We start from the raw sequence: 15,921 nt of genomic DNA on the forward strand, positions 1-15,921 counted from the left end.
TGTTTTATAGATAATAGATTACAAGTGTGCCTTAATCGATACTTAATTTATCTTAGGTCCAGTGGCGGAACTTCAAAATCAGGTCCGTCCCAAAAATTCTTTTCAGGGCTCCTTAAGCCTATAAAACAATCCAGTCCTTTCATGTCTCTTTCCAACATACACGTTCGAAATCAGGCAATGAGTAACACAATGTAAACATAAGCAGTAGCATACCCAAGATTTCTCTTTTGGGTCCGAAGGTTTTTCGGAGAAACCTACAAAATGCAAATAATGTTTGTGTATTTGCCCCCTGAAATTGTGCAAATTTTCTTAAAAATTAAAAATTCTGGAAAATCCAGACTCACGGACTAGCTCCGTCGATGCATTCCTGAACACAATTAACCAATAATCAAAACTCTACTTTCATTAGGACTATTACCAAATGTTTAAAAATATCGCTGCATCTAAATTTAATACGAGAGAATGGTTTTATAATGATTGTTACACTGTTACAATAGAACGAGCACATGTATATGTTGCTGTAATTGACAGGAAAGTTATTTAAAAAAATGTTACTTAAAAATCTTAATGACCTTTCCTTTACAGTTTCGATTTCGATTACAGTTACCCTTTCGAGTTATATACCTAGGTACGCATATGCTGCGTGAAAACTAATTTATTCGAACTAATTTTGAAATACATTAAATTTAACTCAAACTCATGACCAAAAAGGGCGTATCCATTTCATTTTAATTTAACAATTAAATTACTGCAATCAAGTAAACTAAACTTATAGTTTCAAAAGTTTGTTGATTTGCAAATGCTTCGTTAACAGTAACTGGCATTAACAACTCCCTGACCTCAACATTTCTATGATTATCACTTTCGAAATTTTGTCCAGAAGTCGAAAGAAACTTTTGAGAGCCTTCGATTACTTCTCATCTTCTTTCAAGTTTCGTAGCTTTCTTTTTGATAAAATGCTCCACTTGGTTTCTTATCATCGGCCATTATCATTACATGAAAAACAAAGTTCTATTGAGGGGCCGCGGTGGCTCAGTAGTAGAGCGTTCACCTCTGGTGCTAGGGATCTCGGGTTCAAACCCTGCTCCCGCCACGTGAACTTTGTGGTGGACAAACACCGTGTGCGTGGGTTTTTTCGGGGTTCTCCCGTTTCCTTCCACTTTCTTCATTCCACCATTTCATTCATTACTCATCATCTGTATTGTGTGCATATGGTGGGATTGCGGAAGGAATACTGCTGTCTTTAAGTCAGACTGTCGCAGTGCTTAATATAACATCTATTAAATGACTAAATTTTCCTACATTTTATTCATATTGGTAAAATCTGCCTTCTTCCCTCTTAAAAAAAAAAAAAAAAAAAAAAAAAAAACTTTCCTAAATCCCCCTGCGCAGTGGAAATTTTCCTTAAACTAGCATCGTTTGTTAGTGTGGTATTGGCGCCAATTGATGTACGAGTCCATTTCAATTGTAAAGATTAATTTTACAGTCAACCACATAAAGATTCGACTTTATTGACCTTTTGAAGTATTTGTCTCTATCTCAGCCTGTACAATATTTATTTGAAGCTGTTTGGAAAATTTTTCATCATAACATTTTCTCTAATAAATATTCACATTTAAAACACAAAATTATCTTTCCAGTTTAGCGCTCTCTTCATTTGACGCCTCCTGCGAACGCGTAGTTCGCAGGATTCTAGATCCGGCCCCTTTTGTGAAAAAGTTGGTACAATTCTACCCAATTCAGCACTATTTAACAAATACTTGTAACATTTTCAAAAATGTCAGCAAGACTTATTCCTATAACTCACGTTACTTATACTGTATGTTAGACCCTTAAACAATGCTGTTGAACATTCATTCTATGACGCTGCATCGCATAACGCTACGAACGTTGTGTGGAAAATTCGTAATTCGAACTATACCGGGAAATAAATGACGCTATAGATGGACGCATCCGCGCCGCGTATGAAGAAGACGAGAAAGAAGCAGTGTGATGGAATTTTTAGCTTTTTCAAAAAAGAAGAAGAAACACACACACGTTGAATCAAATGTTGAATATCCTGAAGAAGATCAGCATGTGCTCTAGTATGGTAACTGTTTTCCCTTTCACAATTTGCGGTTTCTGTTGTACTTTCTACGTGCGAGAAAAGTTTCATCTACTTCCACGATTTTTCGGGGTCCTTCTATTTGGATGTTTTTAAGAAGTAATTGTTTTTTTTTTTTTTTTTTTTTAGAAAGAGCACTTTCTTGATTTGAACTCTTGGAAGAAGGGGAGTTCTAGAACTTCACCTCTTTATGTTTCGTGTTATAGATCCATGTATTACACTGGTATAAAATAATGAATTCAGCCCTTTTTGTTTCAATTTGGTACTATTTTTCAGCCCACTCCAGAGCTAGGAGTGTGGCAACACTGTTCGACATTCAGTTTTCGCGTTGTCTTCTCACACCAGAACACTACCTCAAAAAGCGGGATTTCAACTATCATTTCTACGGGCAAAAATGTATAGAAATTCAACCGAAAACAGAACCAGAACCAACCTTACTTAAAAAAATAAATAAATAAAAAACTTTTTCTTCTTGCTTTCCTAAGCTGTTAAATTTTCTAGTCTTCATAATAGTTAAAGCTCGGGTATTCGAATTGAGTGTTGTTCACTTACAAAATTTTAAATATATATCAGTACAGGGTGAACCATTTATAAACCTTTGTAACTTTAAACTAATGAAAAAAAAAAACTGAAATTTTGTATCGTGCAAATATCAGCAGGAGGACATTGTTTGTCACACTATGTGACACTACCAGATTAACAGCGTTGCCAACCTGTATAAAACTATTTTTTTTCAAATGGCACTCCTTCAGGTTATTGCACATTTCAAATTTGCATGTCAAACGAAAACTTATAATGTTATATTTATTATTCAGTGTTGCATAATGGCCGTCATGTTGAATAGAAACACGCTAGCGTCATGTATTTCCAAAACGTCTCTACATGGATTACATTTCAAACGAGATACCACAAAGTGGGAATTACTATTTAAAATTTTGTAGTTACCCCCCGTAATTCCTTGAGCGCACCTCATAAGGCGTTCTCCATATCACCATAATGTTGTCTTTTATGTCCCTCGAAGGCTACAAAAGGTTTCATGTTTCTATCTGCCTTGGTTTCTTCAGGAGACGGGCCTTAGTGTTATGCGTGGAACGTACTTCGACCCTACTTTACGGATGGCTGCCATGTTCGATAGGGACATGCTAGCGATACGTAGTTTCCAAAATTGGACTCTACACGTGATTATCTTTCAAACGAGATACCACAAGGTGGAGGTTGCTATTAAAAATGTTGTAGTTACTCCAGTGGTGCCCACCCCCCCTTATGTCCATGACGCACCCCCCGCAATTGTCTATCCATAGGTATTCTTCCATGAAAAAAAAACTTTTCGATTAATTTTACCCCCCCCCCGTCAAACATATTTATATAGATTTTTAACCCCCCCCCAAATATTTCAATGACGCAGTTTGCGTCATAGCCCCCCCTTGTGGGCACCCCTGGTTACTCCCCCGTAACCCCCTTGAGCGCAGAGGGCCGCGGTGGCTCAGTGGTAGAGCGTTCACCTCTGGTGCTTGGGGTCCCGGGTTCGATCCCAGCCCCCACCAAGTAAACTTGGTGGTAGACAAACACCGTGTGCGTTGGTTTCCTGAGGTTTTCCAGTTTCCTCCCACTTTCTTCATTCCACCATTTCATTCATTACTCATCATCACCGTCTCCTTTAGCCTAACCGACATAATCGTGGGACGTAAAACTCAAAGATTTCATTTCATTTCATTTTCATTTCCCCTTGTGAGCACCTCATGGGGAGTTCTCCATATCAGCATAATATTGTCTCTTATGTCCCTCGAAGGTTACAAAAGGTTTCATGCTTCTATCTGCCTTGGTTTCTTCAGAAGATTAGCTTTAGTGTTATTCGTGGAGCGCACTATATATATTATATATATTATAAATTTAAACATCAAAATGTCGGAAGATGATGGCTGACACCAAAACAAGACGCTAGACAAGTGCGAAAATCTCGGAAGAGATGTTCAGAGCTTAGGAACAAATAGAGCTATTAAAAGCGGTCAAACAATTGAATTTTCACAATGTTGAATGATTTTTTATTTTTATTATTATTATTCTAATCTCTTTCTCTTCTCGTTTGCCGATTTAATTGTTCCATTTTTACTCCTTGTTTCTATGCACCCATTGTTAAATTGCTACGCCATCTTGCATTTGTTGGAGATATCGATGTTCCGGCAACCGCTTCAAATTACTTGCGCTATGATTGTAGTATTTAGCATCATTTCACTCATATACAAAGTATGGACGAAGGGACGTTCGACAATACGAAATGTCCTTTCGTCCACACTTTGGTGATACTTAACATATTCATGTTTGTTATGTGTAGAGTTATTTTCATAAATTCATGTTTCATAATAAATTCATGTTTATTATATACGGGGGCGGGTCTAGAAAGTAAAAACTAGGGACAGTCAGAACCCAGACTATGATAAGTATATAATGAGTTTACTATAAATTTTCAAAAATATATAAATAATAGTTTAAATTAATTTTGTCACTCAAAAAGCTGGGTAGCCCCCCGGCCCCCTGCTAGATCCGTCACTGGTTATATAGAGTTAATTTTTTATTAAATTCATGTTAATTACATATAGACTTAATTTTTAATCAGTTTGTTTATTGCAAGTGTATGTGTACTGAGGGTAGAAGCACAACCTAGCAAAGGATGAGTTTTATCTCTTTAAAAAAAAACGCTCAAAAAAGTATAATATGACTTTTTTTTAAAAAGCTTATTTATGAGAGTGTTAATTTGTTTTGAAACTTTTATTACAGAAGCCGTCACCAAGGTTTATAAGTCGTGTGCTCCACAAGGTTTCTAGTTATAAAAATGATGTCCATAAAGCAATGGTGTGTTCTGCTTGTGATTTTTACCACGTACCTGATAATTGGAGCTTCCATTTTTCTGTATATCGAAGGAAAGAATGAAGCTGAGAGGAAAGAGTATGTAAATAAAGAACGAGCAGAAATGGCAGGTAAGATTACTGCAAATACGTAAAGGAAGTCAATCAATACAGTGTAATGACTTTTGTGAACCAAAAACTCAAAAATTACTTTAATGTCTGTAATACTTATGGGAAGGCTATAAAATCACTTTCAACTCAACACATGGAATTAAATGAAATCTTTAAGTTTTACGTCCCACGATTATGCCGGCTAGACTAAAAGAGACGGTGATGAAGAGAAATAAATGCAATGGTGGAATAAATAGAGTGAGAGGAAACGGGAAAAACCCGAGAAAGCCCACGAACACGGTTTTTATTTACCACAAAACCCACTTGGCGCGAGCTGGAATAGAACCACGGATCCCACGCACCAGAAGTGTACGCTCTACCACTGAGCCATCGTGCCCCCTCTCCCCAACTCAACATAGTTCCATAATAATTTCTTATTTAAACTTCCAGAGTGAAATGAAATGAGGAAGAAAGAAAAAAATCTGCAACATCTATATTTCAGTACGATATCTCATTTTATTAACTTATTCTCATGTGGTTCGGATTCCACATTAAGCAGTAGGTCCACGTCTCATATAACCTCGCTGCTGATAGGAACGCTAAACTCAAAAACAAATAAAATCAACTTTATTAAATTACTAGCAGAATACTGTTCTTCGCACGAGGAGAATACGTTTCATTTTGGACATGAAGTGCTAAATTTGAATTTAAACGACATCGGAAGTGTCACTGTTCATCTCAGCGACCCCAAAAAGTATGAGTCCGACACTAATATCGGTCATTTTCGATTATTTTTATATATCCTTCTCCTCCTCGCCTAAGTGCACTGTCAAAGTGAAATGATAAAAACCATCCTAAGCCAGAACCATATCTATGTTGAAAATTTGATCGAGATCGGTCGGATGGTTACTTTCATCTTTATATATATACAGATTGACACATTTTCAATACTGAACCAACATTGAAACAGCTGTAAAATAGCGAATATATTGTAACTACCCGGAGTACTGTTAGGGAGGTACCGGTATTTGTATTATAATCTAGCGTCTCATTTTTTTAAAAAAGAAAAGCACCGAAGTTGCATGAAATGTGGAACTACAGTTTAAAATGGAATCCGAACCGCTGTGATGTGTTTAAATTTCAAGGATCCCCACAGTTCAAGAATCGTACCCGAACCCCGTGCACCAAAGATGCGCGAGCTAGCCAGGGATGAAGTGCCTCAGTGGGTCGTGAGTCAAGTGGGTAAGGTTTGTGAGTGGGTCGTGAATCAAGTGAGTCACGTGGGTCAAGGTTTGTGAGTGGGTCAGTGGATCGTGGGTCATCTACTGTGGTCTATCAACTGTGGTTGATCGGTGAGAACTCGTACAAGATATGTTGCACCGTTAGCGTTCTTTATCCGGATACATCGCTTTACAGGAAATCCTTCCTGATGTAATTCCTCATAGATTTCCTCATAGGTGAGATCTGGTTCAACTCCTCGTATAACAACGGATAGCATTGGCAATCGCCTAGGAGGAGGAGGAGTTTTACGTGCACTTGGAGTTAGTGCGGAGAGTTTAGCCTTTGGTCCAAAGATCTCAAATGTGGCTTTGTTTCGCACATGCGATACAAAATTTGAGTTGGTAGATTTTAGTATAATGCCTCTGCGAGTTTTGACGATTTCGCGTATCTCAGGACGAGGCACGTATTTAATCAACTGCTGAAAAACCGCTCTAACGGTGTTATACTTTTGGTCATAATCTGTCAGCAGGAAGTTATATGTTGGTTCTGGTTGGTGATGTGAGTTTGAGTTATCGACGGAATTAGATGATGCCCAATCCATGGTGTTGCTCATGCTTGGATCAATAATAGATGTAACTCGCTGTTTCTTCGGATCTATGGATGGATCACCATCCGAGAGAGATCGAGAGCGAATGCGCTGCCCTTTAGTAATGCAGTCAGCGTAAGTAGGAGAAACAGTGGTGGTAAGTCCTGACCGTACCGTTCCGGTAACAATCCGGGGTTGAGTTTTCTGCCGACCGTTTGGCCCTATATTAGCTGGAGTTTGGTGACCGAGTTGCGATGAGCCGGAAGCATTGCTAAGATCCGTCATGATACGTAGGGAACCTGGGGCCGAAACCCAAATGAAGATGAAAACGAAAAGAAGGATGATAGATGAGATTCAAAAAGCAAGCCCCCTCCGAAAGTGAAAACTTTCGTCAATCCTCTAAGTGCCCTAATTGTGTTATGCTCGCAAGTACGTATTGCAATACTTGGTTCTCGCTGACACCGTAAGAAATACAAGAGAGGCTAGGCTTCTTGGCTTAGTATGTTTTTTTTTTTTTTTTTTGTAATTGTACACTAAAAAAATGAGGTGTTGAAACAACTATCTGGGAGAATTTGCACTGGTATTTATGGTTTAATATAAGCAAAGCTTTGGGAAATATATTTGGCACTTATACCAATTAACGAATAATGTTCTATATTTTCTGCAATCGGTCACAATAATATCGTTGTACACCTGTGAACTGTCCTACAACAGTTACATAGGCAACAGTCCTGCCATCTTCTATTCATATGTGCTAAGACACAAGAATAACAGATGAAGAAAATAGATGGAAGCACTGCTAAATGTAACTGTTGTCAGATGATTCACAGATTTACAACAATATTATTGTGACCGTTTACAGAAAACATAGAATGTTAGTTAATTGCCACAAATGCGAAATATATTTCGCAAAGCTTTACTTATACCAAACAATAAAAAACAATGCAAATACTCACAGCCAATAACTAGGTATTTCTGATATGCTCTGAAGACGATGTGTTTGGTGTTGAATTGACACACAAATAACACGCTAAAGTGGTAGTCATTTTGTATTGTTTCAACACCTCGTTTTTTTGCTATGTAATAATAGCAATAGGAATTACTACTTGGCTTTCGAGACACAGCCTGTACGTTTAGCACTTTTTTCTCCCTTTACGTTAGCTTACTTTACTTTGATTTGAGATTTTCAAATGTCATCCTATTTTCCAGTCAAAAGTAGACTGACTATCTCTAATTTTATTTTTTTATTTCTTTTACGTGGCGAAGTTAAGGTTACAAAAAAACAAAAATACATAGAAAATATTAACTTACAAAAGAAAAGTATTGATCCACATAAAAAAAAGAGTATACTACTTACGTAAAAAAATAAACACTTGAAAACAAAAAATGAAAATAATATACAAGAGAGGAAATAAAAAAGACGTCTATATAGAAATACAATCTGAAATTAAAATAACATGGAGAAATCTAGATTAAATATTGCATATAAGGGTACTAGAAATATATATATATATATATATATATATATATATATATATATATATATATATATATATATATATATATATATATATATATATATATATATATATATATATAAGCAGTACACATTAACGTGGGTTACTAATTAGTTGTGTGTTCATACATGGGTGCTTAATAATCTGGTAAGACGAAGATGCCTCACATGCTAGTCGTATCCTTGTCTTTACGTAAGGGAAGGGAATTTACAGATCTTTTTTAAAAAATTGGCAACTGTTGAAGAAACATTGCATATTAATTGAGGTAATTCAACAAAGACATAATTAAATGTGATTATTAATTGAAATTAATGTGGTCCATGACGAACGCTTTAACAGTTTTTTTTTTTTAATCCTAAAGGCAGATCCATCGGTAACTGAGTGGTGCTTGAGCGATTGACCGTAGAAATTCAAACTCCGATTAGTGATACTTTCACAACTCTTTTATTGCAAGTGCAAACTCTTTAGTCAATGAGAGGAGGGCATGGATCATGGGTCAGAGTTGATACGATGGGTTTTTGTGGGTGGTGGGTCATGGTGGGTCACAGTAGGTCATGGTAAGTGGTAGGTCAGAGTGGGTCACGGTTGGTCGTTTATCCAGTCGTGGGTCACGGTTGATGGTGGGTCAATGGGTCATGGGTCAAGTTTTCATTGACCTACGCCATCTCTGGAGCTAGCTACTAGACCAGCGTGAAGGTCTATGGTTAAGAATGGTAACGAAATAAATGCGTAGTGAAAAAACTGCCGGGAGAATATTTCCTATCCTCTAGGAAACCCACGAGTAAGGCATTGTTTACTATAAACTTATATAGCACGACTCAAGATTGAACCACTCTTCCTTTGCTTTAAAGAAAATAGCCGTGCATTCTGTATATGAAGATCTGCTAATAAGTAATGCCTCTAACTTTTTCTTTCGAACGATGATAGGAAAGAAAACATGATGATCGTAAAAAAAAAATTGAAGTCGAAATTTCAACGGATTTACACGTTTTATGCGCCCCACATGCAGAAAAAGTGTTTTTTGAATTATGTTCGTCTGCCGGTCCGTCCGTTCATCCCGGTGTAAAAGTGTTCATTTATCTGGAGGCGTTTCAACGTATCCACATCAAATTTTAAACTTAACGTTTTCATAAGATTCTTTGGGATTGGGGTTGCGATTCGAATTTTCTTCCTATACCAAAAATAATGGTAGTTTAGTGAAGAGTGAACATAATAAATACGCAGTTTTCTCGAAAACGGATTTAGCAATTTTGTTTATATTCCATATCAACATTGCATTTGGGTCTACAGTATGGTATAACTCATTTCTTTGGAAAAATCTAGAAGGGGTAATTTAGTCTTGATGATGGGATTTTTCTGGCGATTTTCTCAAAAACTAGCCTGGCGATTTTGTTAATATTTCACAACTAACTATTCCATTAATATTTTAATAATATGCCATAACCTATTTGATCTGAAAAATCTACAAAGGATAAATGATTCCTAAGGTGAGTTTTTCGGATGATTTTCTCAGAAGCGACTCATGGGGTTTGAATCATATTTCAGAAAGAAATATTTCATTCATAACCTGACAATATGATATAACTCATTTGTCCCGAAAAAATCCACAAGAGGTAGTTACTCTGGGATGACCTTTTTTTCGGAAAATATTCTCAAAAACTACTCAGCTCATTTCAAAAATAAAACTTTCATTAATAACTTGATAAAATGGTTTAGGCCATTTGTCCTGAATACAGGCCCGCAACTACAGGGAGGCTAGGGAGGCCTGGCCCCCTAAACTTTTTGTGCCCCCTCCAGACCTCAACACAAAATGCTACTATTAATATTTAAAAAAAAACACAATTTAGACATTTGTAAGAAAAATTTTAATGACTTGGCCCCCCTAACATGTCCATGCCCCCCCCAAACCTCTGTGGCTGGTTTCGGACCTGTCTGAATACTCGTACATCCACAAGGGCTAGTTTACTCATATGAGTGTTTTTTTTTTTTTTTTTTTTTTGTTCTTATATATTATATATATTTTTCCAAGTATGACTAATGAAACATTTCATAAACAAATATTTCATTAATAACCACAGTATATGACGTCATTTCTCTGAAAAAATTCACAAAGTGATACTTTACTTTTGGGAGGTAAGTTTTCTTCGGACGACATATCCCGAAAACGCCTTATAATTTTGTTCGTATTTCACAAATAAATTTTTCAGTAATAACTACAGTATAATACGACTTATTATAGTTTAAGAAACTGGAGCGAGAAAGTTTAGTGCGGTACCCCGGAAGTTCTATTTATGTGAAAACTGTTCGAGTTATCGGTACAAAACGAATGCATGTGCATTACCAGAACTTTGATCTACAACGAATAATAATTATTTCTCCATATTATTTCTAGTGATCAACACGCTTAGCTGCCAACGTGTGACCAGTTTCATAATTCCGTCATCGTAAAATTGTTCATCTTGACGACGGAACCAAAGCCCAACTTCCTGCTTCACTGCATTTAATGCATTGTCAAAATCAAAATAAAGTGCTCTCAAGTGTTTCTTAAGTTTCGAGAGAATATAAAACTCTGATAGAGACAGACCTAAACTGTACACAGAATAATGTATGACAGTGAAACCAAGGTTATCATTGAACTAGTATGAAGGCGAATATTGTCGTACTGAAGAAGGGACTCCATTTGTGGTCGAACTTGTACAGTATGTATTTTCAGTTGTATGAGTGTTACAGTACTGATCAAGATTGATGGTAATGCTTAAGCAGGGTTTTCATATGCACTATACCATGAATGACCCAGAAGACTGTCAGCTTGACTTTGCCTGCGGATGCCACAGCCTTAAACCTTTTTGGTGCAGGCAATCCTTTGTGGCGATACTTCATGGACGTGGTCTTGTTTTCAGGATCGAAATGGTGTATCAAACTTACAGTATCTGTGACGATGCTATTCAGAACTCATTACTTTTACATTCATGGTGCTGAAGCAACTGTTTACGAATAAAACTGGGTCTATGTTCGCAAAATCAACTGAGTTTAGAGTAGACTTGGGGGAAGACGGACCACTAACAACATCAAGAACGGAGAGTATGGTAAACATTGTGACCGCCATAGTGAGAGACACTGGTGTCTCTAGCATGTAAAATTTGAGGGAGGACATCAAAGAAAGTGATTTAAATGGTACTACCTAGCCCAACCTGTTTATTAACTTCGATTCTATTTGTTACCTTTCTGTTTACCTTCACGGACCCCCTAAGGTATATCAAGAATTCGATTACAATTGTAGGGGCCGCGGTGGCTCAGTGGTAGAGCGTTCATCTCTGGTGCTTGGGGGCCCGGGTTCGATCCCAGCCCCCGCAAAGTGAACTATGTGGTGGATAAAAACCGTGTGCGTGGGTTTCCTCGGGGTTCTACCGTTTCCCACTTTCTTCATTCCACCATTTCATTCATTACTCATCATCACCGTCTCCTTTAGCCTCACCGAAATAACCGTGGGACGTAAAACTCAAAGATTTCATTTCATTTCATTTTTCGATTACAATCGTTTCACAGCCTGAATATTATATTCCAAATTTATATAACTATTATTATTTATATGATATTCTGTCGTTAGTAAATAAATTAAATTAGAATCAAATATTGAATATTTTGTGCTTCAAAATATTGGGGGGACGTGTTTCCCTCGTCCCCTCCCCCCTGCCAGAGACGCCCGTATTGAGAGAAGACAAGTTTATCTATCCGACACATTCAAGCCAGCCTTAATTCGTCATACGATAGCATTCAGGCTATTCTTACTGATGATCCTGGAATGTCACGAGTTTTATGTTGATGAGTTTCTCGTGTGCTGAGTGAGGAACATAAGGCGGATAGTGTTGGAGTATACAAAGGAGTTATAAGAATGAGTTCGAGATGAAGGTGATGCTATAGACTGTTCCCTGAACTAAAGATACAGTTGTGTTGTTGCCATTTTTAATCCAATCTGGAAGTTTCAAAGGCGGTAGAAGCGATTTGCAAACACCTTTCATAAAATAGACTGATCACATATTTGCTTCATGGCAGAAGTGCTGGTAAAAATTTATAATGAAGGAGGGGGGAGTATTTTGAAGAAGGCCATGTAGATATTTCAGAATAACAAAATAGTTTGCTCATTACGTTTTGATCTTCCATCGTATTAACGTTAATGCTTTCATAAATATTGGGTAAATGTGTCAGTAGTCGGCCCTTTAAGGATGGATTCCATTTCGAAAAATTATTACATGCAGATTTTCTCATCACATCACCTTTTCATCGCGCAAATACAACGAATAAAGCTTAAAACATGAATACATAACATGATTATGCGCGAAAGTAAACTATTAACTCGATTTTTAATATTTTTTTCAAACTCACCTGTAAAAATCCAGTAGTCTGCCACCAGTTACCCAGAGGTCAGCCTGCATTCACCCCAGTAGTCAGCCGCATTCAATATCATGAATTTAAACGTAAATAAACGACATATGCAGGCTTAAACAAAATTCAGCTCTTACAGAGGACACACTAAAACCTTTGTGTATATCTAAATGAAAGTACAAAATATTACACTTTAAATAATAGCGTTTAAAGTATAACTATTAAGCTAACTTTCTAAAATATGCTACACAAACTTATTCAAATGAGCATAGGCTCATGTTCTTAAACAGATCAGAGTGCTGAACAAAGTATTAGTAACTGCACAGTCTCAAAAGTTCAAAAAAAAAAAACTGTCGAAACTAATAAGCTGGTTCATGATATCACAATTATCTAAATAACACGAACTTTTGGTTACATAATATCAGCATACTTTTTAACCATACGCAGGGCACACAAAATCTTTCTCGGAAGCTTGAGCATATGATAATTTGTTCATAGTTGTACATTTTAGATGATACCAACGTTCACAGAAGTCGCTTCCTATATTTTTAAGTTCATCTTCAACGTCACTAGTTAAGTTTTCGGTGCAAGCTGCACACTTAGCATGATCTTTAGATCGATTTGATTATTTCTCTTCTAAATTATTCATGCTCTTTGGTCTTTGTGTTTTGTCCTTTAGAAGATTGTTAGGATTTATTCTTCATCTCCAGTCTCCTTTGGTTTCTCTCCATCTTACGACGTGTTTTCTGTTCTTCGGCTCTTTTCTTCTTCAGTCTTTTTAAATCCTCGTAGTTTCTCCATGGTCTTGAAGAAATCACACTTAGTAGTTGTTTGCTAGTTAAAGCCGCAGGTGTCTTGTTTCTTATTGGTCCTAACCAAAAGAGGTTTTTTTTTTCCTTCAAAATCTGGAAGGGATATGTTCATTAAAGATAAGTAGTTTCTTGGATTCTTAGAAATCTCCTTCTCTTCTTAATAGGGTGGAACATCTATGTCATGTGTTACAATGTCTAATAATGATAGGCCTATTTCATCTGAGTTAATGTTCTCGTTTTCGTCGCTCTCGTTGATCGGATTCCTTGTTCTGTCTGCATGTTTCTCACTAGGTACTAACAAACCAGAAGCAGATATTTCATACGTCCTTGCAACCATATTTTCTAACACACCAGATGACACTTCAGTATTTACTATGACACAGCTAAATTTGATCATCTTGTAAATTTGTGTTGATTTCGTCCAATGATATGGAAGCAGTTGGAATTTGAAGATTTCTAGTTTCTGTGCCATCCGTGCCATAGAATCAGCAACAACAAATGTTTTCGCATCTGCGATTTCTTCAAGAATTAGATCAACATTCGTTTCTTTCTTCTCAAAATTAGTTTTCAAATATTCAACGACTGTCTGCCTTTTAAATTTTAGAGAGATAATTCAGACCAGCCAGCTATAAATCCTTAATCTTTTTTTCCTCAGTTCCAGGAAAATACAAGAACTGAAATGGCTGATATTATAATTAGATTATTCTTGCATGATGCAATTAGTGACCTCATAACAGCTAATATTTCATTAAATCGTTACTACGTACAGGGTGGTTCGGAAGTAGGCGTAGCCCCTTTAGTTTCAACAGTATAGTGGTAGTTATGGTAGAATGTCTGTACTCAGTTACCTTGAAGTCTTAAGAGTTTTAAGAGTCATAAACATTGGTATGATCACCATCCATGTCGTAACACAGCTGAATTCTGCGCCAAGTTCTCGCAGATGTTTTGCGGAGATACTCCGGAGTCACGAGGGTGAAGGCATGTTCCACAGCTGCTCGTAATTCGTGCGTTGTATGATATCGAGTGTTTCTTACCTGTTTCTTTATGAAACCCCAGAGAGCATTCACTGATGTCGTTAGATCGGGACTTCTAGGGGGCCAGGCAAAGGGAGCTGGTGAAGATGCACAACCTCTTCCAATCCAGCGGCCAGGACACGTCTGATTCAGGTAATTGCGCATGTGAATCCTGAAGTGCGCTGGTGCTCCATCCTGCTGTATCACAACAGTGTCTTTGATACAATTTTCCAATGCCAAGCAACGTTACCAAACAAATGTGGGTAAAACCTAAAACCGTCAGAAAACACCAATTAGGGGTACGCCCACTTCCGGATCACGTTGTATTAGTTAAAATGTCTCAGTTGTAGAAATGTGCATTTAAATTGAATGAATGATAGGTGGCTGACTACTGGAGTATATGTATCCAGTAGTCGTCCGTTGGAAATATTGGGGGCTGACCACTGGGAAATGATGTCAAGGGACTTTTATCGCTACTTCTATATCTCGAGCATGCTTTCATCTGCAAAACTCGAAAATTCTAATGCGATCATACGCAAATCATTCATATTTCCAATAGTCAGCCCCTAATGGCTGAGTACTGGGAAACGTTATCAAAAATGCAACCTGTACTCAGCCCCCCCCCCCCTTGTGTCTACGCAATATCTTGTTTTGTATCAACAATCACGAAATTTTTAACAAGCTACATATATTCATGCATCGAAGAAAGCAATAACTCATACAACAATAGTTTTAACTTAACTCTGAAGTAAACTTTCTTCCTTATTTTTTTGTTAACAAAATGCTCATTTTGCTCACGTGAATCAGTATGCCTCAAATGCTATTTTTTCTTTTCTGCTATGAGATGTCACACCAGGCCAGAACACATGAGGCTGAGTACTGGAGCTCTGATTTAGATTTTAGTTGACTATTTGTTTGATAACAGGCTACCACATGCTTATTTAATTGCTTGTTACTGAAAAATGGCTGACTACTGGAGACGGCTGACTTTAAGCACACTCACCCTTCTTCAATGTTTAAAATTCTTTCTTCTTATAGGACAATTATATTAGTATCTATCTGGATGGTTTAATGTTTGATCCTACGTTAAATAGTTCTATATATTCAGTGTAGAAGGCTTAAATTATGTATATGACCGCTCTCACACACATTCGATTAGGTTCAATCTAGCCCTTATGTTCTTTTTTTTTGGGGGGGGGTCAAAAATTTCGTATAAAATCAGTACCTCTGACAACACACTGCCGTATGTCTAACGTCACTTGTAAACAATCAAATTAGTTCACAATCTTGCCGTCTGCAGAAATATAAGATATTACTTATTTAATAAGACA

The 15,921-nt window shown here is 37.0% G+C and overlaps 1 protein-coding gene across 1 annotated transcript in view; it reads left to right on the forward strand.

The window, feature by feature from the left end:
- LOC145694884 (uncharacterized) overlaps positions 1 to 15,921 on the forward strand; it is a 74,360-nt gene that overhangs the window by 19,443 nt on the left and 38,996 nt on the right. The window contains exon 2 of the mRNA XM_081771599.1: positions 4,880 to 5,079. Coding sequence (XP_081627725.1) covers positions 4,935 to 5,079 — 145 coding nt within the window. The 5' untranslated portion in view covers positions 4,880 to 4,934. The remainder of the gene's footprint in view (positions 1 to 4,879; positions 5,080 to 15,921) is intronic.

This window comes from Thermobia domestica, chromosome 9, assembly GCF_964235325.1.
Source record: "Thermobia domestica chromosome 9, izTheDome1.hap1.1, whole genome shotgun sequence".
In the NCBI taxonomy this organism is placed as follows: Eukaryota; Metazoa; Arthropoda; class Insecta; order Zygentoma; family Lepismatidae; genus Thermobia; species Thermobia domestica.